The sequence below is a fragment of the Physeter macrocephalus genome, chromosome 15 (genome assembly GCF_002837175.3).
Source record: "Physeter macrocephalus isolate SW-GA chromosome 15, ASM283717v5, whole genome shotgun sequence".
Lineage (NCBI taxonomy): Eukaryota > Metazoa > Chordata > Mammalia > Artiodactyla > Physeteridae > Physeter > Physeter macrocephalus.
The window spans coordinates 32,875,018-32,899,091 of NC_041228.1; the positions used below are offsets into that span (position 1 = coordinate 32,875,018).

Here is a 24,074-nt window from a genome sequence, read left to right on the forward strand (position 1 = left end):
CATTGACCTTTTTTTTTTAACATCTTTATTGGAGTATAATTGCTTTACAATGGTGTGTTAGTTTCTGCTGTATAACAAAGTGAATCAGCTATACACATACATATATCCCCATATCCCCTCCCTCTTGCGTCTCCCTCCCACCCTCCCTATCCCACCCCTCTAGGTGGTCACAAAGCACCGAGCTGATCTCCCTGTGCTATGCGGCTTCTTCCCACTAGCTATCTATTCTGCGTTTGGCAGTGTATGACCTTTTTACCCTTCTGTAGCTGATTCTCTTCTTTCTATAGCACTGATCTAAAATTTTTCTATTTTTTAAAGTCTTTCATGTCAAAACACTTAATTTTGGCAGATGATCATTATGTTTCAGTAAAAAATGGAAACCAATCTTGGTCTCTCTCAACACCTCTAAATATAGAGTACATATATATTTATATCTCCACTTGTCCTCTTTTGCAACAAACGAAGAGGCAATTCCTCTACTTGTAATCCTACTTCCCACATGACCTTGCTTCATTCATTTTTGTCTCATGCCTTCCCTTCCACAACTGCACTTAATCCTAAAAATAAAACTTCACTAACCTTGCCTTCCCCTGACTTTTTTTCATCATAGAACATCTTAGACATATCTACAATTCTTGCTACCACTTTCTCACTTCTCATGCTTAAAACTTACTGTGATTTGATTTCTATCTCTACCATTCTCTTGAAGCTGTGAATATTACCTGTGAAATTCTAAAAAATCCTTTAATTTCCTCTTGATCTTCATCACACTCCACTTATCTATGGTTTTAGACAATGATTTTCAACCTCTATTTCTTGACACTCTCTTGGTTTCTGAAACACTATTCTCTCTGGCTATTAGAAACTTAGAATGGATAACCAACAAGGTCCTATTGTATAGCCCAGGGAACTATATTCAACATCCTGTGATAAACCATAATGGAAAAGAATATTAAAAAATGTCTATATGTGTATAACTGAGTCATTTTGCTACACAGCAGAGATTGGCACGACACTGTAAATCAACTATACTTCAATGAAAAAAAATAGTGTTTATATAACACTTAACTATGTGCCACATACTCCATTAAAGCTTTGTCTATATCTCATCTACTTCTCGTAACAACTCTTTGAGATAGGGTCTAGTATTCCCACAGACAGAAAAACTAGGCTGTGAGTGCTTGCGCAAAGCCGTAAAGTAAGTAGCAGGACTGGTTTCAAACTCAGGGCTTTCTTCAGCCAAAATTCAGGCTCTTAACATGTACACATTGGTCTGGTCTCTGCCTATTAAGTGCTTCTTTATCCATTTCACTTACTGATTCCCTTTCTTTTTATTCCTCAGAGACAGTGGTTTCCCAAGATTTGTTCCTCGACCTTCTTTATACTCCAACACCTTCTTTCTGGATAATATTATTTGTTTTTATAGGGTAAATTCTCACTTTGGTTTAGCCTTGATTTGTCTTTGGGTTTCACATATCCAGCGGCTTCCTGGGATCTCCACATGGCTGCTTGAGTGTCATGTAGACATTTTAGAAAAACACATGTTAATTGTGAAATGAGCAAGACATTGGCCTATTTGGACATCTGGTGCTACATTTGTGACATAAGGGGGCTGGAGCAGTAGTTTTCCAACTTTCTTTTTGAGTGGAAGACCAGTTGTTTTTTCAAACAAAATTTTATGTAAAACCAATATTTAGGAATTCAGTAAAATCAAAATGGTGCTGCTACAGAGGGAGTAAGACGCCTAGACCCTACCCATTTGGCTTCATCCTTACCACAACAGCAATCCTTCACGTTCCTCTTTAGAACATAGAATCCTATAACCTCTAAAGGCCCTTCTAGTTTCATATATAACTCTTTAATCCCCCTTTGGAATTTAATATAATACTTCAGTTATTCCTTTTCTTTTAATTCCACTTTCAACTAAGGATTTAAATATTTACTTAATAAACCAAGCTTTAAAATCTCAAAATTTAACTCCTCCATTTTCCTTATTTCCCACATTCAATTGATTTACAAACATTGCTCATTCTAATGCCTAAATAACTCAGATTTATTCCTTCTTTTCCTTTTCTTCTGCCACTACCTTAAATCAGGCTTACCATGTCCACTGAAATAACCTTCTATTAGGTCTCCTTTCCTTCAGAATCCAACCCTCTTCTGGTCCACTCTGTCTATGGAACTATATTAACAAAGTATGCTTCTGATCATGTAGGCACATTGCTCCAAATCATTCAATGGCTTCCCATATCAAAAAACAAGTATATATTCTTTAAAATGGTACACAAATTAAGTTGTAAGCTACATTCAATCTTCATCTCCTATTACTTCCCTTTTCCCACACCACAACTTTTTATCTAGGTACAACAGACTACCTAAGATTCTCTAAATATATCCCATACTCTCCTGACTTCCGGACTCTGTTCATGCTCATCACTCATCCAAGAATGCCCATCATACTCCCTGTCTCCACTTCATTGCCTTTCAAAATTCTTCTCATTTTTAAAGTCCAACTTCTCTTTGAAGGTCTTTCCAATAGATCCAAGCAAGTAATTTTCTCTCCAATCTGTTCCAACACTACTATGCTTAGGCCTCCCAGTCTTCTACATTTTATAACTAGTTGGTATATTGTATAATTAGTTGGTATGAATTACTTAGTATAATCAGTTGGATCATCTGTTTATCTAGACCAGGAGGAAGCCTATTTTAAATCTTTGTGCATAATGCCTGACCCACTCAATAAATATATTTTGGGTTGAACTAAAAAGTATAACACATTTACGCTATTTTCATGGTCAACCTACTGTCCAAAGAGAGCAGTCGTTCACATAATCATAGAAACATTCTAGAACTGTAAATAAAAAATTACAAACCTATGTAGTATAAGAAAATAAGGAAAACGGTATCAAAAAGAGACTTTCCTGGCTTTACAAAGAGGAGAAAGAAAATCCAACAGTAGTGATGTTGGGATTTATTGCATTAAAAAGGAATCAACTGTCTCTGAAAATTACTTATGAGTAACAAAAATATGTAAAATTCAAAGCTTGTTAGAATTTTCATATTCATAGAACATATATATCATCATCCAATTTCTAATATTTTCCTTGGGGACGCTTATAATTAATTTTGTCTCTATAACGCGAAAGAAAACATTATACAGGAATCACCATCATCAAGCAACAGTTTATTTCCCTTTTTGTGATGGTTAATTTTATGTGTCAACTTAATTGGCCAAGGGGTGGCCACATTAAACATTATTTCTGGGTATGTATGTGAAGGTGTCTCAGGATGAGATTCTCATTTGAATCAGTGGAATGAGTAGATTTCCCTCTTCATTGTGGGTGGACATCAGGCAATCTGGTGAGAGCCTGAGTAGAACAAAAGTAAGAAAAAGGAGGAATTTTTCCCTTTTTTCCTGCCTCATTTTTGAGCTAGACATCTCATAACTCTCTGGCCCTCTGACTGAGATTTATACCATCAGCTCTCAGGTTCTCTGGCTTTTGGACTTGGACTGAATTATACCACCATTTCATGGGTCTCCACCTTGCAGACAGCAGATGGTAGAACTTTTCAGCCTCCATATTCGTGTGAGCCAATTCCTCATAATAAATCCCTCTCTCTCTCTCTATCCAACCTACTAGTTGTTTCTCTGGAGAACCCTGACTATATACTTTTCTATAGATATGTTACACCTCTTAACCTACTCTGGTCATGATCCCCCTTGAGATGGAGTGAAAAGTATAAAGACGCATCTATGAATATTACACAAATTAACCATACTGTTTTAGTAAGTCCCCTAAAATCCACTTAAGATACAGAAGTCCTTTGCTGCATCCAATTAGTACAACTTAAAAACATTTTATTTACACTTCTCTATTAAAGTATGCTTATTTTTCTCCCCAAATTAACAGATATTACAAAATCTAAGCAATAAATACTGTCAAGAATATACATAATGAGTTAAAGTTGTTATATTAAAAAATACATTTAGGGCTTCCCTGGTGGCGCAGTGGTTGAGGGTCCGCCTGCCGATGCAGGGGACGCGGGTTCGTGCCCCGGTCCGGGAGGATCCCACGTGCCGCAGAGCGGCTGGGCCCGTGAGCCATGGCCGCTGAGCCTGCGCGTCCGGAGCCTGTGCTCCGCAAAGGGAGAGGCCACAACAGTGAGAGGCCCGCATACAGCGCAAAAAAAAAAAAAAAAAAAAAAAAAAAAATACATTTAATCCAATTTGTTTGAAATTTTAAAAAAATTGAGCAGAGCTGTAATTCACTGTAAAAGAATAAAATAGAAAACTAAAAAAGTGACTAAATTTTAAAAAGAGAAAAAAATGAATTAACAGATTCTCAAATCATGAGAAAAAAATATCACTATTCAAAGAACTGAACAAGATTACTGATCCAATTTCCTGACACACTCTGATTCTTACTAAGAAATATAATCTTTGAAGACAAAACAAAATTATATTTATAATGAATTATCCTTCTATATATTTCATTAGCCTGAATGTTCCCTTTTAGGACTAGCAGATACATAAAAAGGACTGCAAAAGGAGATAAAAATCTTATTCTTAAGTAACCTGTAGATTTTGAAAGCTAAGTTTCCAACAATCTCAACCTAATACCAAACTTTCTGCTCTGTCTTTGATACTGTTACTGTTTTGCTACCTTATAGTTCCTAAAATATACTATGATTTAAATAAGCTAAAATATATCCCTGAAGTATAATGAATAAAAAGTTGTATTATTTTTGTACAATGAATTCTTTTCTCATTTACTTTCTCTATATTTTCAAACTTTCAGAGATGTATTTCTCTCATAGTTTATAACTGAAAGGACCACAAAAAGACTATAAATAGTTATAGGTATGTTTCGCACTTTCTGGTAGCTGGTTGCCTGATAAAGAGTAGAGAAATAGTGTGTGTGTGAGGTATTTCAGAGATCCATATAACAGGGCATTTTTCTTTTTAGAATATAACTGAATTCATTGAATGCACAGAATAAAAAAGTTTATGAAGTAATATATCTTCTGCCAGTGTTATTTTTTTTTCTTATTATGCTAAAAGTATACTCTATGGAATTAAATGCAACCGATATACTTTGGTCTCTAGGATAGACATAAAAATGTGTACTGTAAGATATCTCTGACATGTTACAGAAATAGTATCTAGTACTCTACACTTATTCTAATAGTAAATTAACTCCTGTAAACAAATAAGCTCTTGAAATGATTTCTAATACTAAAGTCACATGGTTTGCCCCAGAAAAATGATGTTCCTTGTTTTAGTAATTACCAGGATTCACCAGAGTAACAATGATACAAAAAGTATGGGCGATGAAAAGGAAGATGAAAGATGTCCATTACAATTAATCATTTTTAGTTAATATCCTTGTATCCAAGTTTCTGAATTACTTATAATGAACCTAGTTTCTTTTCAAAACATAATAGGAATTTGACTCATGAAAATAAAGTGAGATGTGCAGAGAAAGATCCAATCAAAATTTTATATATAATTCTTTTTTATGTTACCTATAAGAAAAGGATATTGTTACACCCTTAAGTTTAACCAGGTACTACAAATTAATGTCAAATAGCATCATTTTTCACCCAATATAGCCAATATAAAAGCCATTATCTTCATTCACAACTTTCCAATATGTCCCCAAGTCCTACATCCTTCGTACTGGGTCTTTCTGATGTACATGTGTATTCTGCCTCTGTGTCTTTGCTTTTGTTCTTGCCTGAATAAACATGCCCATTTTTTCAAGGTCCAACTCATGTCCTACATTCTCTACAAACATCTTTAAAAAACACCTGAATTGACTGATTTCTCTTTTCTCTGCTTAATTGATAAGCACATTAAAATGTAAATTATTTGTAAGCCAAAAATCCTTTTAAAATGTTAAGAGTAAGGCACCTTTTTTGAGCACCATGCAACTGGAGGCACTATGTCACTTAATCTACACAACAACCCTATAAAGTTGGTACTAATATTCTAATTTTATAGATAAGGAAATCAAGTGTTAAAGAGATTAGTTTTCACAAAGATACACAGCTAGCAAGTGGCAAAAAGCTTAAATTCAAACCCAATGCCATTTGGTTCCAAATCCTATGAAAAAAGTACATTCAATGAAATACTATTAAGGTCAGTTAATAGTATTCTTACTGACAAGAAAGGTTAATGCACCACTCAGAATACCTAAATTTTACCTACTCTCTCAAAGGAAATTCTCTTTTAGGCTTTTTAATCAACAGTATTATTGATTGACTCTATAAAATGCTGTTCATGGAAGTTCACTGTAAGAGGTCTAAAGTATTCTTACCTTCTAAATAGTACATAAAAATTACAATGCTTTCACATGCATTCTATTATAGAAAATCTTTTAGAATATTAGGATAAAACAGAAATTAAGAACCCATTGTTTAATAATGTGATAGACTACCTACATGAATAATACTGTATTTTTATTTTTGATTCTTCATGTTAATGAACAATGATTACAAAAATAACTCAAAATTAATATATTAGAAATGGTTTTACAGTCCTATTTAAATGAAATTCTATTTTACTTATTTCAAAAAGGATTTGAAACAGCTCACAATTAAGAGTAATTATGATCTGGTAATGTACAACACAAAAGTAATGAAACCACATGGATCATCTTTCCCCAAAACTTCTGAATTACTTGAACATTTTTGCTAAACTAAAAGATTCATAAAGTTATAAAATAAACAAGAAAATATGACATTTCAATTATGACTAATTCAAATATTAACTAATACCAAGGATTTAATAGCATTTTTCTGGTCACTAACCTTAGGGGCTATATGTCTTAAAATACTGATAAAATATTATGCATTTTATATGATAGTGACTATTTTTGTTTGTAAGTGTAATTCTAGAGGTTAATTTTATTCTATTCTTCTCTGCAAGATTTAGACCATACCGTATTATCTTCAGAGAAAATATCAAGTCCATTTTATATAAACTTGGAAGATTTAAAGCCATTTCAGACTTTTCTCCCTCATCATTTGCTTAACAAATCTTCAATGAACAAGGAGTTTATGAATCATTACACAAATAATTTCCAAAAATCACTGAAGTTCTGTTAGGTAACAAAAAACTCATTTATCCACCCTAATATGACTCCTTCCTAATCACACTAACGTATTCACTATTATTGTAGTTGATAAGCATCAATTTCTATAGGTAGCATGCCTATAATTACCCCTAAAGACACAGACCACTATGAAAAAGTCAAATAAATGAAAAAGAAATAAAACACTACATTAGCTTTCATTCAACGCTAAAAAAGATATTAATTTAACAATTTCCTATTTCTTCTTAGATCTCAGACACAAAAGCCAACACTTGTTTGACACTATTAAAGACTAAGATATTCCCTATCTTTTCTTTTGGAAAAGTGTACAATGAAATTATAAGCATGAACTGAGTATAACCCTAGATTTAGGGTTATACTGTAGATTTAGATAAAACAATTAAATATATAAATATTGACAGCAAATTTTCATATCAATTGATTGAAAACCCCCAAGTGTTTTTACTAAAATTAGTCTAGGATGCATACAAAGAGACTTCTGAGTTCCCGTGTTATTTCATCATAATATTCTCTGACTGGTAATTTAAGCTTTCTATCCTAATCCTTATCTTAAATCCTTTTAATAGTTTTGGGGAAATATCATAGCATTTTCTATTTTATATGTAACCAAACCATGAATTAGAGGGTTAACCAATTTGCTTAACTTAAAAAAATTAGTAGTAATTAACGTATGTATTGAAACATACCATATTACTTCTAAGTATATCACATTTAATAGAGCAAATTCACAGAAGTCTCTCAAGGACAGCAGCTGACAAGCATGATTCTTTAAGTTGCTTAAAAGGTTTACTGAAAGCCATGAGGAAAAACCTCTTCGTGAATCAGTTTTTGTGTCGGTTTCCTAAACGAACCAGACTTGTCTTAACACTTTTATATAAAAAAAGTCACACTTATTTCCCTGATGAATGTAAAAGACTTTAAACCTATTGTCTCATGAAAGTATTTTTCTATATGATAATTGGTTATAAGGTAAAAATAATAAAACATCTTGTTTTCTTTTGATTATCATTATAACCTCATGTGCAAATTCACTAACTTAACTGGTTTGATTTAACAAAGTACCAAAATTGAAAGAGCAAAATGATTTTTTTTTCTTACCAAACAAAAGGTTATTTTTGTTTCTTTAATTTTTTTAATGATGTGGCAATCACAAGAATCAATGTAGGTATTGTAAAGGAAGCATATGGTTTTAGAAACTAAGATAAGAAATACCCAAGTTCAGGATGAAAATATTTTATGGTAATACCTTCTTCCTGAAGGCAGCAATTATAATAAGCTCTAATAGTATTTGATCATATTTACCTGTCTCTATCTGGAGAATAATGGTCATCCATGACACGATGTCTATCCATTCGGCTAATTGTATTATAATGTCCTGTAGTAGAGCGTGTCCCTCGAAGTCCCTGTTCCACATTCCGACTGAAATAGCAAGTCCATTAAATATCTTAATAGACCATAGTCACATATTATACTAAGAAACAAAGTTTATTAATAAAGATAGTAGAAAAAGACAAAAATCAGTGTAATGTCAAGTCCAAGGTTTTTGTTTTGTTTTAACTAATAGGAGATTGCTGCTATAACAGAGGTATAACATAAAAGTAAGCTAATATCAATGGGGATGGAGATAAGGATTATCAAAACTATTAATGGATGACTCCCAGGTGTATAGTAGTGATAACGATATATGTAACACAGGAGGAGGAATAGATTTATATGGAGAAAATGAGTTCAGCATGTTGCTTATAGACAATATATTGGTAGATCTTATTTTAGGGATATTAATTGTTATTTCTTTTAAAATCTAAACTGATGTCTTTAGAATTGATTAATGACTATTTTTTTTAAGCTGCCATTCTTGGCCTAGATTGTCTACTTATATACTTCTTTTTCATGATGGAATAAACCTTTTACATAAGCTCCTGTTATTAGGGCTTTCTATTATGCGCAGGTGAATCTAATCTAAAACCCATGCCAATTTTCTATTGGCATGTTCAAATATTTTTTCCCCGGTAAAAGTCAAGTATTCTTTTTTTTTTTTTAACAAGGAAGGACTTAATTTATTAAAGCTACAAATTCAAAATCTCTTTCTCTCTTGCACTTTAAATTTCAGATTACAAATCTTATTACTCTACTGATAGGCCTACCATATTTAAACAATTACTTTTCAGAAGACTTTTAATAATTTTAGTCCCATTTACAAATTTAGTTAATTCAACATCTTCAAACATTTTAAACTATGTTTGTTAACATATTAGATTTTCTCTTCAATTAACTGTCTAAATTAACATTTAAAGTCCTTAATATTCTTATAAATTGTTAAATTAATAAATAGAATAAACCTTTTCTCTTAAAGAGTCCAATACCATGTACAAAATTAAGATTACAATTTAAAATTCTAAGTCTAAATGCCTAAAACTAACTCAATTACTCATTTAGAATAAGTGTTATAAGGCTGTCATTCTAAGAGTTCAAATTTCCTTAAACACTGCAAATATATAAAATGTGAAATTATGCACATATTTCCTGTTAGGAAACACATTACTTCCATGGTTCTTACTCCATTAAGCCTTTCTGTACTTAACTGGATTGATCAGAGTTTTCCACTAAGCATAAGACCTGGAGTTGCAGATTTTCCAAGCAATTCTTCCCACTGTCCGTGCATTCCTCTTTAGTCTTCACATGATTGTTCTTAATTGTATAGCTCCATCAAATGCTTTTTTTTCCAATTTCTTAAATTATCAATATCTATATCATTCATGAGTATAATTAGATGGATCTAACTAGATCTGCTCAATATACATATGAGACTGGAAGTTGGATCTTCTTTATAACTATAAAATTATATATAGGTCATCTAAAGTTACAAAGTAGCCCATATTTCATCTTACTCTCATTATATAGGCTATTGATAGCAGGTATGTTTTTCCCTAAGTAACTTCTTTCTACAAGAATTTATGACCTTTGAAAATTTCCAATAATATTTTCTGATAAATAGGCTTATAATATCATCTTACAAATAAAATGTTATCCTGTCTTACCTCTGTGGAGGAGGGACACTGGGTGACCAAGATCTAGTCCTTCCTATAACATCTACTCGGTGAGGAGACCCTGATGGTGAACAATAGTTTGACGACATTACTTGTTCTGGCACTGACAATGTTGAGCTTTGAAGATCTCGACCATTGTGTCGATAATCTAAAGGTGGAAATATTAAGATTATAGTTATCTATACACTGATCTTTTGTATTTTGTATTTCACTGAAAAAACATAAAATGTTAGTGAAGTTGAAAAGCTCTGAATATACTAAATGTAAAGCATAATGAATAGAGCATAACGCTAAGATAAAATAATATTTTATAAACACTTAAATTGAAAAGGAAAGACAAATATTCAAATATTTAGAGAGCTACTATGTCCAAGGCCCTATGCTAGGTAGAGTAAAACTTTTTGGCACAGTTAATAATCTTCAGGAAAAGATTCAAGTTTATTCTAAAAACATTTTCATCTCTTCATTGACGTAGAAGAGCTTCAAATAGTTCTCAACAATTATAAAGGAGGGAGGCTCCAATAAAGACGTTAAAAAACAAAAAAAAAGTGGGAGGGGATATGGGGATATATGTATGCATATGGCTGATTCACTTTGTTGTACAACAGAAACTAACACAGTATTGTGAAGCAATTATACTCCAATAAAGATCTATTTTAAAAAATAAATAAAATGATTAACTTGACAAAAAACTTTCTAATTTCTATAGTCTATAGTTATTTCTTTAAGAAATAAACAATATTAGAAAGCACTCTGAATACCATCTGAAGTAAATATGTAAATTCTGATAGATTCCAAGTATTTGAAGTTATCTCCATATCCTTTTTATAAACATCAAAAATCAGGACTATGGTATTGTAGTTTTTGAAATATCTTTCAAATGCATTATTAAAATATGGTATATGATGAAAAAACCGTGTCTCAAAAATTACACTGGATTTAAAAATAGCAACATATAGGATATTACAGCAGTCTTTTTTCCTCAATGGATTATTAAATGATTCACTATATAGTAAAAAAATTAATAACAACATTGAGACAAGAAACCATGATGTTTCATTGTAGTAAAAAGTAATGAACCCAGGGTAAACACTTTGAATTGTGTAGGTTTGCGAAATACTATTCTGTAACAACAAAAATTTTTCCAGAGAGTATTAACCAAAATAATGAATGATTCCTGAAAAGTTTTTTTTCAAAAGATACAGTTCCTTTAACAGAATGGAAAAATAATAACATGATAATTTTTTTGTCATCCTGGAAATAGAAAATAAAAGAATTGAGATATGCAAAAAATGGCATCAAGATAAAGAGCTTTCATGACCTGAAGGAAAATATTTTGGGTGAAAAAAATCTGATGTGGCTAGATATTTAATAAAGAGAAGAAGTTGAAAAGTCAATTAAAGGACTAGAACACAAGCAGGAAAAAACTGCTAACAATCTCCAAGCAACAGATCATGAGAAATATGACTTTATTAAGGTTTAATTCACCAACCATAAAACATGAAAACTATTTTTGCAGTCTTAGTGAATTAATATATTGTTAACCCTTAGTGCAAAAAATAAAGGCTAAAAGATAAGTCATTGGGTTTTTTAAAATTAGCACACTGGTAGCATGCAAACTGACTCATATTCTATCAAAAACTGTCCAACTAAAACTATCAGTCACTGATGCAACTGCAGCATGTCTTACATACAATAAAACATATTTTGTTCATGATAAAATTGGTTATGCTTATGAAATTTGCTAAGCTAATTAATCTTCAAGAAGAAGAGAATCAAACATTTTTATAATATTTTGAGTAAAATATATATAAAAATTTTGCCAGAATCTATTTAAAAATAGCTACTTACCTAAAATATTAAATCATCAGATAAATTTCTAACCATAAATGAGGCAATATTTTAAACTATAATACCATAATTTCAAAATGTAGCTGTACCTGATACTAATCCACATAACAACAATGAAAAAAATTTCAAAAAAGTGGATTCAAATATTTGACATACTTGGGTATGTTAGTGATATTAAACAGATTTTTTTCACACTGTTAGTGACGTATAAAGAAGTTTCAGTTATATAACTTCTCAAATTTATAGCAAAATCCTTATTACTTAGTAGTTTAAAAATAGAAAATTGGTAAGTATTACTTATGAGACATCTTTCAATAGAATATTCAATCTAAGAACTGGTACAGGTATTCCAGCAGCTAGAATTATTCGGTTTAAACTGCCATAGGCTGTTTCGGGGGAGGGGGCATAAAGAGGCAAGTCCTTTGTACCTCATTATATTTATCTATCTATTTACATATTTACTGGTAAATAATGATGAGTCACACTTCCTTATTATTACTATAAAATAATTCTGAAATTCTTACCTGATACTACACCAATTCCATCATCGCAGTCATAGTCAGAGACTTCACTATCACTTATTCTCTTTGACCCTATGAAGCAAACAATAGCGATAATTAAAATTGCTGATCATTTAAGGAAAAAACCCCTCACCAACCTGAAAAACAAATGAAAGGATTTTGAATGGAATACTTGAGAATAAAAAGAGAGAGAAGAAAGTCCATAATGACCTCACAAACACCTGTTTTTACATATATTTCATTATGTGAGGATATTACTTTTGAAATGTATAAGATAAAGTTCCTAAAAGGATTAAAGCTTGAAATAATATTAAATATTAGATAATACATGTTAGTGATTTGATGCTGATTGATAAAATCTATTGGACAAAAAGCCGAGTCAAAAATAGCTCAGTCAGGTCAGTTTTAGATGCTTTTAGACAAAGGCATTTAAATCTAGTAAATTTCAAAATACAAACAATGTTATATTCAAAGACATTCATGTGTCTTTTTCTAATATGCATGACTAATGAATTAAATATACCCAATTCTTTAATCTTTATTTTTCACACTCATGGAGAGGAAGCATAATTTAAGACATCTTAAATGTTCTTCCCTTACTATTACTTTAGTTGTTTTCTGTTGCTCTGAGAAAAATACGAGAAATAAATCATCCACAAACTGACTTACACATTGTGAACTGTGTTATGTTTTCTAAGAAATAACATATGACAGAACAATAATAATTACTATAATTCAAGAGCCCTGTGTGTGTTTTCCTTACAATACAAACCTATAACAAAACTTTAAAACGTTAATCATGCTATGGCAAAAATAACATTAAATTAAGTAGAGCTTTGATGGCTAAAGCAGACTGTCTTCACACTTAATGATGACATATATCACATATATAAATAAACATGTTATAATTTGTTTTTTAATCTATCTTTTCTCCTACATGTGTCTCAGGAATAGGCACACCTTACATAAGAGAATCTTTTATTTAAAGCATTTTTCCCTTCTTTGGTATCAGAAAATATTTAATGATAAATGAAGACAGTGTTGCTATTTCAAAAGAGAACTTGTTTTGTCCGTCTATTTACATAATACATTACTCATTACATAGACTAAACTCTGCTATCAGAAAATAAATACTTTCCTGTACGGTTTATAAAACACTGAAAGCTCATGTTGCGTAAAATAGCAATAATTAAAACGTTCTAGGAATGCCCTCCAACATTTGCAACCTCCCCTTAGAAATACTCTCTCTATATTTTGTGTTGTAATCCCCGCCCTCTTGGGAGAGGGAGAGTCTTTCTTTTTTGCCGGGAACTGCTGTTCTTGTTTTTCTCCTTTTAATGTTTAGGTAGAAGATACCTATCTTTTTTGGTCATGTCGTCCCACTGAGTGTACTCCCTACTATTTTCCTTCCAAATCCATATGTCATAAAGTTTTGGACCCAATTGAATCTGAGGCTCTTATAGCACCAGTTAATACGGAAACTACAGTTATCTGACAACATCCCAAAAGAATGCTCACAAAAGGATTTATAGAATTAGGACATACATTATAAATGAACTTGGGAGAAAGGAGGGATAACACAGATGAGGCTATTGAGGAGAGACTTAAGAATTGCTCAGCTTGTAACAAGATTTCACCTTGTAAATGACCAAGGACAAAGCAATGATTAATGTGCCAGGTACAGTACAGAGCATAAAGATTACGTGCTTTTCGTATTGGTTAAGGATCAGATCTGCTTTTAATGTAAAATAAGAATGACACCAGCAAAAGATGAAGTTCATTTTATCAGCCTTTGTGAGCCGTCTTGTGTGTGAGGGTGCGGGTGAGAGTGGGAGTTGAGGTATATATGTGGTTTGTAAATGCTACTTCCTTTCAGAATCTTGATTACTTTCCTGATGGAAGTCTTGACCTATTTTGATATTAATCCTATAGAGGTTAAATATATTGCAGTTATGTTCTATGTGGATCTTGTCACATTCTGATGAAATCAAGTACTTAAGTTTAATGTCACTGAATGGATCAATCTTCTCTTTTAAAGAGAAGAAATTTTAAAATTTCTTTAAGAAATTTCCTGAGCTTGTATACAAGCACAGAGATACCCTTATTTTCTTCTGAAAGTTTAAAAATTTTGCTCTGTGCATTTATATCCTATCCATCTTGAACTAAGTTTCTGTATGGCATGAGATATGGATGCAACTTCACTTTCTATGTGGATAACACATATCTCAGCATTGTTTATTTAATCATTCTATCTTTCCACAATGATCTGCAATGTCACTTCTGTTATAAATAAATGTATTCTATCTGCTAGGATTTGTTTGGTGCTCTACTTCTTTTTCCTTGAACAGGCTGTCTATCTATAAACCAGTAACTCACTGTCTTTGTTATTACAATGTTATATATTGAAAAGCAAATCCTTTACCTAATTATTCATATATTTGATATTTCTCCTTTGCTCTTCCATTTAAATTTTAGATTCAGGTTATCAAACTGCACAAAAACATCCTATAGGGATTTTGATTTGAAATGCATTGAATCAATACATCAATTCAGGGAGAAATGGCATATTTTACAGCATTGTTTTACTAGCCATGAACATGGCATTCTCTTCATTTAAGTTTTCTTTAAGATCTATGAAAGTTTTTACTTTGCTCACTCAAATTTTCCACATTTGTTGGATTTATCCTTTGTATCTTATCATTTCTATTGCTATTAGAAATACTGTTAAAATTATGTTTTCTAACCTAATTGCTCATAAACAGAAATGCAATTTTATTGTAAAATAATGTTAATCAACCATCTTGTTAAAGTCTCTTTTTTCTTTACTTCTAATAAATTTATTATGGTTTAATTGGAATTTTTCTATGGAGACAATTTACTTCCCAGTCCTAATGCCTTTTTTTCTTTCTTTTTCCCATCTTTCTATGCTAGTAAGCATAATACTGGAAAAAACAGAGAAATTTTACATTTCTTTCTAAATTCTGATTTTAAATAGAATTTTTCTAATATTTATCAATTTAAAGTGATATCTGCTGAATTTACATTCTATCAGATTGAGGAAAGTCTCTTATAAGTTCAGTGATATTTCATAAAGGATTTTCAATTTTTATTTACAATTCATTCTGGCCTGTTTCCTCCCTGTACTAACCTTTTGGTTTAGAATCAAGGTTACACTAGCCCAACTAAATATTGAGAATTAGTCCTTTTTTATTCTCTGGGAGAATTTGTGTAGATTAAAAAAAAAATCTGTTCTTTGAAATTTTGAGAGAATTAATCTATAAAATTACCATGGTCTGGTGTTCCCTTTGTGGGTATATTTTAAATTGCTAATTCCACTTTTTGGTAGACGTAGAATGACTTATTAATTCAAGGTTTAGTAAATTATATATTTTACAGGAATTTGTTCACTTTGTCTAAGTTTTCAAAGTGCTTGCTACAATGTTTAAATTTTGTTTTATAATCTATTTTCTGATATATCAATTATACATCCATTTGAATACTAACCGTACCTTCTTTTTATTTCTTCACTACAGGTTTATTTTGTAATTCACTTGAAGGATTAAATTTTGGGCTCCATAATCCTAACTAGAAATTTGTTTCTTGTTTTATTTAGGTTTTTGCTCTTATTGTTAGGATTTCTTTCCTTCTATTTTTAATTTATTTCATTATTCTTTTCCTAAAAAACTGAATGAGTACATCGTAATTTTCAACCTTTGAATGCTTTGTTAACATAAGCATTCTCCCCCAAGTACTTCTTTGCATTACACAAATATTTGTATGTAGTATATTCATTAAAGTTCAGTTCTAGGTATTTTCTTCTTGGGTCTATAAGATATTTACCTTACTTCATTAAATTTAAGACACTATTAACTGAATAATCCATGACAGTTGCAGAGATAATAGATCTTGAAAAAAATGTTCTTTAGAGTACAAGCCTATTTTTAAAATTTATCAAATGTATGGGTATAATTTATCTCTTTTTAAAAAAATTTACATAGTAACACTCTAGTTGAAGAAAATAGCCTACAGCATAACAATTCTTTGAAGCTTGTCAAAAAATGAATTATTGAATAGTATATTAATAATTCTTACAAGTGTTTCATGGACATAACAGATGAATATGAATTCATCAAATGTTAGGTTCAGAGTTCTTTGACCATGAGATTAAATTTGTTAATTCTGTGGTTTGATTCTCTTCTATCTTCCCTAAATTTTTGTTTGCTTGACCAATAAATGATTGAGAGAGAATTATATTAGACTCTTCTTTAATGGTGGTACATTTGTTGATTTTTCTCTCTAGTTCTAATTTAATGCTTATTGAAGTTATTTCATTTATACATGCAAGTTTAAAATTATTTTAATAGACATAAAAAATCATGTGAAAAAGTTTAACCCCCATTCATGATAAAATGTATCAGCAAACTACTGAGAAGCAAACTTCCTCAAACTGATAAAGGGCATCTACAAAAAACCTACAGCTAACATAACAATTATTAAATATAGAATGTATTCCCCCTAAGAGAAAGAATAAGCCAGTGATGTCCACTACAACCCCTTCTATTCAATACTGTACTTGCATGACAGTAAAATACAGCAAGGGAAATAAATGGAAGGTATACAGATTAGAAAGCAAGATGTAACATGATCAAGTAAATTAAAAATCTTAAGGAAACTATAAAAAACTTAAGACTAGCCAGTGAATTTAGCAAAACTCCAAGATACATAGTCAACATACAAAAATGAACAATGAACAATTAGAAAAATGTTTTCAAAACCACTATCATTTACAAGAATATTCAAGCACATGAAATGTTTAGAAATACATTTAACAAAAAAAGTGCAAAACATGTATGCCTCAAACCACAAAATACCACTGTGTTAGTTTCCTATGGCTTCTATAACAAAGTACCAAACGCCATGTAGCTTAAAACAACAGAAATTTATTGTCTCACAGTTCTGGAGGGTAGAAGTCCAAAATCAGCGTGTCAGCAGTGCCATGCTCATTCTGATGTCTCTAGGGAAGAATCCTTCCTTGTCTCTTCTGGCTTCTGGTGTTTGCCCACAATCTTTGGCAATCTTTCACTTGTAGGTGCAGCACTCCAGTCACATAATCATCTTATCCCGGAACGTCTTCGGACTGTCTTCCTTCTGTGAATGTCTATCTCTACATCCAAATTTCCCCTTTTTAATAGGGTCAGCAGCCATATTTGATTAGGGTTTGCCCTTATGACCGCAGACTGAAAACTTGATTACCTCTTCTGTAAAGACTCTCTTTCCACATGGAGTCACATCTGGAGGTACTGGTTAGGACTTTAACATATATTTTTTGGAAACACAATTCAACTCATAACAACTGCTGAAAATGAAAGAAAATTTAAATAAATGGAGAGATTTTTCTGCAAAGTTGGAAACCAGAAGTTGTTAGATTAACATTCTCAGGGTGCTAAGAGAAAATAAAATTCATTCTAGAATTTTATACATAGCTAAGTGTTCCACCAGGAATGAAGTAATAAAAATATACTCAGAAAATCAAAGCCTGTTTCCAGTTCAATGAAAGAAACTCTAAAAAACGTGTATCTCAAAATAGAGAAATTTATCCCAGAAGAAAGGGATGAAAAAAAAAGGAGAGCAAAGAGAGCTGTAAAAATACAGATAAATATAAACATAAACAAACTCTGAATGAACAAAATGACAGTAATTATAATAATTACTAATTTGGAAGTAGAGGTAAAATTCTGGCAGTAATGTGTTAAATGGTAGGGGTGAGGTTGTGAATCAGATTTTAACTTTTTTATATGGTTTGGGAAAAAAGGTAGCGATGTTAATATTACTTTGTTAAGGGTGCATGTTATAATTTCAATAGTAACTACTAAAATAATAGAGATTAAAAATAAAAAACAGGGCACAGAATGTGTTAGAAAAAAAGAATTATCTATATATATTTGTTTGTGTATGTATAGAATATCTCTGCAAAAATATAGACACTGGTAACAGTGGTTCATTCAGGGAAGGAGAACTAGATGTTTAAAACATAGGGGTGATAGTTTTTTTTCACTATATACACTTTTGAATTTATACCCTATGAATGTATTACTTAATTAAAAATCAGTAGCAAACTTTTACACGTTTCATTTGTAGGTGAAAAGCATTTATGTTCTCTCTTGGGAATATGTTCTATTAATTCAAGTTGGTTAACTGTGTAGTTCAAATTTCTGGGAGACTGTTACTATGACTGTGGTTTTTTAAACTTCTCTTTTCAATTCTTTCTGACTTTTATAATAGGTGTGATATAACCAAGTCTAGGATTTTAGATGCTCGTCTGGCTCCTGCTGGTTCTCCTCCTACAGCTTCCTCCAGGCCTGTGCCACGCACATCTGCAGTTGCACACAAAGGACACCGGCTGCTTCTGCTCACCCAAAGAATCAGGGTTAGAGACAGACACCGGTTCTAGTTTGTCCTCGTGGGTTCTGGTGGTTTTCCTTGATTTTCCTGGTTTTCATGCATTTTTCCTTTCCAACCTGACCTATGACTTACAGTAACTTTAGGACCCCCTAGTGGATGAACAGCCTTCCATACTTTTCACTAGCTCCCCTTTGTGGTCTCTGGCAAGTGACTTTACTCAGATTCTTCAATTATACTTGTAAAAACCTTCTTACAAAGAAGTCCCAGCTTATCCTATAATGTTGTAAAATTTAATCTTTATAATAAATCTCTTATTCCATATCTCTAATAGTGCTTTAGCTTCCTGACTGAAGCTTAACTTATATAGTATTTAAGTTCTTAATCCAGCTAGAGTTAAGTTTTTTGTACATATTGCAAGACAGGAGATTTAATTTAACCTATTTTCTTTTCTTTATGGAAAATAATTTTTTTCCAGCTCTAATTAAATTGCCTATTTCCCCCCTCTTGGTCTGACATATTACTTCAGATCCTTATATAAGACAGTGTTATATAAGAGATTCTGCTTCTGGGCTCTCTACTTATTTTACTGATTGATTTATTCTCATACCAGTTGCACACCATGTCAAGTACATTAAATGCTGATATCTGATCAAACAATTAGCTCCTCCCTGCCCTCACAAGAAGCTTTCTAACTATTTTTTGGCCCTTTAGTTCTCTGTACACTTAAAATCTGGCCATCAGTTTCCATAAAGATATCTGATAAGATTGGAACTGAATTGAATCATTAGGTCAAACAGGGGAAATTGACAATAATGTTGAGTCTTCTTATCGATGGTTATGGCATATATCCATTTATTTAAGTGTTCTTTAATATTTCTTAATAAAAGTTTAAAATTTTTTCCTATGGTAGTTTTACACAACTTTTGCTAGATTTATTCCTAGATATTTGATATTCTCTGTTACTATTATAAGTTACATCTTTTAAAATTTATTTATTCTATTTGATACTAGGGTATAGAAATGCAATTGATATTTATATATTAATCTTATATACAGCTTTCCTGATAAATCATAATTTGTCTATAGATTCTTTTCAAAGTTTGAGTTAAACAGTCATGTCAACTGCAAATATCTTTTTTCTTCCTTTGAATCCTTAATGTTTCTAAATTCTTTTGTCTCATGTACTAAGACCTCCATTACAATCATTTTCTTGTGTGGGTTTAAAAAATAATATTTCTATCATTGGCAATTTAAGATGGAATTTCCTGTAGATATTTAATAGATATTCTATCACATTGAAGAAGTTCTTTTCTAACTAATAATTTGCTAACAGATATATATGAATTTATGTTGAATTCTACAAAATGTTTTTTATTCATTATGGAAAATGACCATAGCTTTTCTCCCTTAATCTGTAAACATGCTTAACCACATTAACAGATTTTTATAAATTTTGGAATTGATTTCTTATTTTCAATAGCTTTTTGGTCATCTATATTTAGGAGTGAAATGGACTTATAAATTTCCTTTCTTGGAATGGCTTTGTAGAATTTGGGTATAAAAGTTATGTTAACTTTGTAAATGAGCTTAGAAATATTTTTACTTCATTTATATTACATTCCAGAGTCTTATTAGATTAAGATAACCTGTTAAAAGTTAGTATATATCACCCATAAAAAATGACTGGTTCTAGTGGGTTTTTTATTTTCAAAAGTTTTACAACTTTCAACATATTAATAATATTTGTGGTTAAAGGAATGTTTAAAGTTTTAATTCTTATTGAGTCAGTTTTCATAAATACTATTTTTCTAGGAATTTGTCCATAATATGTCCATGTTTTTGAAGTTATTTTTGTATACTTGTAGACAGAGTTCCAATAGCCTAATTGAACTTATTATAATATCAACTTTATCTGAAATTATCTCTTCCTTTACGCTTTTTTTTGTGCCAAATCTGTTCCTGATAATGTCAGAATTTTCAGAATTTTATCTATTTAGTTATTTTTTCTTTTGTTAGTTTTCTATTTCATACATTAATTTGCATTTATTAGAGCTGTATATAAATAGAATCATACAGTCTGTATTCCTTTTGTCTGTCTTCTTTCACTCAGTACAATTGTTCTGAGATTCATCCATGCTGTAGTGTATATCAACAGTTCCTTCTTTTTTACTGGTGAGTAATATTCCATTTTATGTCTATACCACAGACAGTTTGTCCATTCCCCAGTTGAGAAGCTTTTGGGTTGTTTGGCTATTACAAATCAAACTATAATAAACATTCATGTACAAGTTATTGTTTGGATATATGCTTTCACTTTGGGAAATACCTAGGAGTAGAATGTTTGCGTTATATAAGAGGTGTATGTTTAACTTTTTAGAAACTGCCGAAGTATTTTCCAAAGAGGCTGTAGCATTTTACATTTCCACAAGCAATGTATGAGAGCTTTAGTCACTTCCCATTGTCCCCAATATATAGCATAGACAGGCTTTTCCATTTTAGCTATTCAAGTAAGTGTGTAATAGTATCTCATTTGCATTTCTCTGAAGAGTAATGTTGAACATCTTCTCATATATTTATTTTCCATCCCTATATCTTCTTTAATGGTCTTTTATATTTTATGTCCACTTTTTATTGGTTGTTTTTCTTACTGATGAGTTTTGACAGTTCTCTATATATTTTAAATATAAGTGCTTTATCAGATATATGGTTTGCAAATATGTTTCCCAGCCTGTGGCTTGGCTTTTCATTATCTTAACAGTGTCCTTTAAAGAAAAAAAAAAAAAGATAATTTTATTTTGAGGAAGGCCAATTTTTCAGTTTGTTACTTAATGGAATACAATTTTGGTACCCTAAGAAATCTCTGCCTAACCCAAGGTGACAAAGTTTTCTCCTAGGAGTTTTATAATTTTAAGGTTTACATTGATTTTGAGTTAACTTTTTAATGGTGTGAAATGAAGTTCATTTTTTAAATCACTTGACCTTTTGTACCTGGCATTTTATTTAGCATAACATTTTTTTGTTCAACCACATTGTTGTCTGTATTAGCACTTTGTTCCCTGTTATTTATAGTAATCCACGGTATGGATACCACATTCTACTTTTTGACCATTATGAATAATGCTATACATTCATGTACAAGTCTGAGTGGATATTCACTTTCATTTCACCTGCCTGCCAGTGAATTGCTGGGTCATATGGTAAATTTATTTTAAATTTTTTAACAAACCACCAAACTGTTTTCCAAAGAACTATACCATTTCACATTACTAGCAGTAAACATATTATGGTTCTAACCTCTCAACATCCTTGCCAGAATTTGTTATTATTCGTCTTTTGTATCATACTGATTCCAGTGGATATGAATTGATAATCTTAATGTGGTTATAAGTTGCATTTCACTAACAAATAATGATTTGAGGCATCTTTTCATGTGCTTATTTGTCATCCGTACGTCTTCTTCCATGAAATCACAATTCAAAATTTTTTCCCACTTTTGATTGCATTATTTGTCTTCTTATTATTGAATTTTAAGGTTTCTTTACATATTGTGGGTGCAAGTATTTGTCAAATATATGATTTGCAAGTATTTTCTCCCAGTGGCTCATCTTTTTACTTTCTTAATGGTGTCTTGAAGCCAAATATTTTAATTTTTTATGAAGTCCAATTTATTTCTTCAGTCTTCTATTAATTTTGCCTTTGGTGTTGTATTAAAGAAACCTTTGCCTAACCCAAGGTAATACAGATTCTCTCCTATGTTTTTTTCTAAGAGTTTTATAGTCTTAGCTTACAGTCAGGTCTATGATTCATTTTTAAGTTAACTTTTATGGATGGTGTAAGATAGATTCTAAAATAATCTTTTAACATGTGGATATTTGATTGTTCTTGCACTATTAGTTAAAAAGATAATTCTTTTCCCACTGGATTGCCTTGGCACCTCTGTTGAAAATCAATTGACCATAAATATAAGGGCTTATTTTAAAATTCTGAATTAGGTTCCATCTATTGGTACGTTTATCATTATGCCAGCACCACAATATTGTGATTACTGTAGCTTTATAAGTTTTGAAATCAGGAAATGTAGGACCTCCAAATTTGCTTTTGTTTTTGTTTTGGCTGCTCAGGATCCTAGGCATGTCCAAATAAATTTTAAGATCAGCTTATTAATTTCAGCAAAAAATCCTGCTTAGATTTTGATATGGATTATACTGACTCTATAAACCAATTTGGGGACAAATCACCATCTTAATAATATTGAGTCTTCCAATCCATGAATGTGAAATACCTCTCAATTTATGTAAATTGTCCATTAATCATTTTCAGCAATTTTTGTGATTTCTTTAGTATGCAAGTTCGCACTTATTTTTGAAATTTATTCACAAGTATTTAAAATATTTTTATTCCATTATGAATGAAAATATCAATATTTTAAATTTCCTTTTCAAAATGTTAGTGGCTAGTATATAAAACACAATTGATTTCACATATTGTTCAATTAACTTTGAACCTTGCTGACACTGTTTATTAGCTTTGGTAGTTTTCTGTGGATTCTTTACAATTTTCTACATATAGAATCATGTCCGCTGTGAATAAAAACAGTTTCACTTCTTCCATTCCATTTTGAATGCCTTTTATTTATTTTTTCTTGCCTGACTACTTTAACTAGAGTCTCCAGTGCACTGTTGAATAGAAGTGGTAAGAGCAGACATCCTTACCTAGTTCCCAATTAAAGGGAAAGCATTCAGTCTTTTACAATTAAAAATGGTGCCAGCTGTAGGTTTTTGTACCTTCTCTTTATCAGGTTGAGGATGTTCCCTCCTATTCCAACTTTATTGATAGTTTTCTTTGTGAATGGATGTTGGATTTTGTCATAGCTTTTTCATCTCATGTGAATGATCACATGGTTTTTGTCCTTTTTTCTATTAATATGTTGAATTGATTTTTAGTTAGTAAACCAACTTTATATTACTGGAATAAATCCTTCTCAGTTATAGTATGTAACATATTGCTGGATTTGATTTACTAATATTTTGTTGAGGATTTCTTATTTATATTCATGGATATTGATGTATAGTTTTCCTGTGATATGTTTGTCTGACTTTGGTATCAGGATAATATTGGCCTTAGGAAATTAATTG

General features: G+C 31.2%; 1 protein-coding gene across 37 annotated transcripts in view; it reads right to left on the minus strand.

The window, feature by feature from the left end:
• Positions 1-24,074, minus strand: part of RIMS2 (regulating synaptic membrane exocytosis 2) — a 566,717-nt gene that overhangs the window by 208,847 nt on the left and 333,796 nt on the right. For all 37 annotated transcript variants that reach the window (XM_024129941.3, XM_024129925.3, XM_024129931.3 and 34 more), the window contains 3 exons: positions 12,541-12,609; positions 10,157-10,313; positions 8,421-8,537 (listed from right to left, as the gene is read on the minus strand). In XM_024129941.3, the coding sequence (XP_023985709.1) occupies positions 8,421-8,537; positions 10,157-10,313; positions 12,541-12,609 (343 nt within the window). The remainder of the gene's footprint in view (positions 1-8,420; positions 8,538-10,156; positions 10,314-12,540; positions 12,610-24,074) is intronic.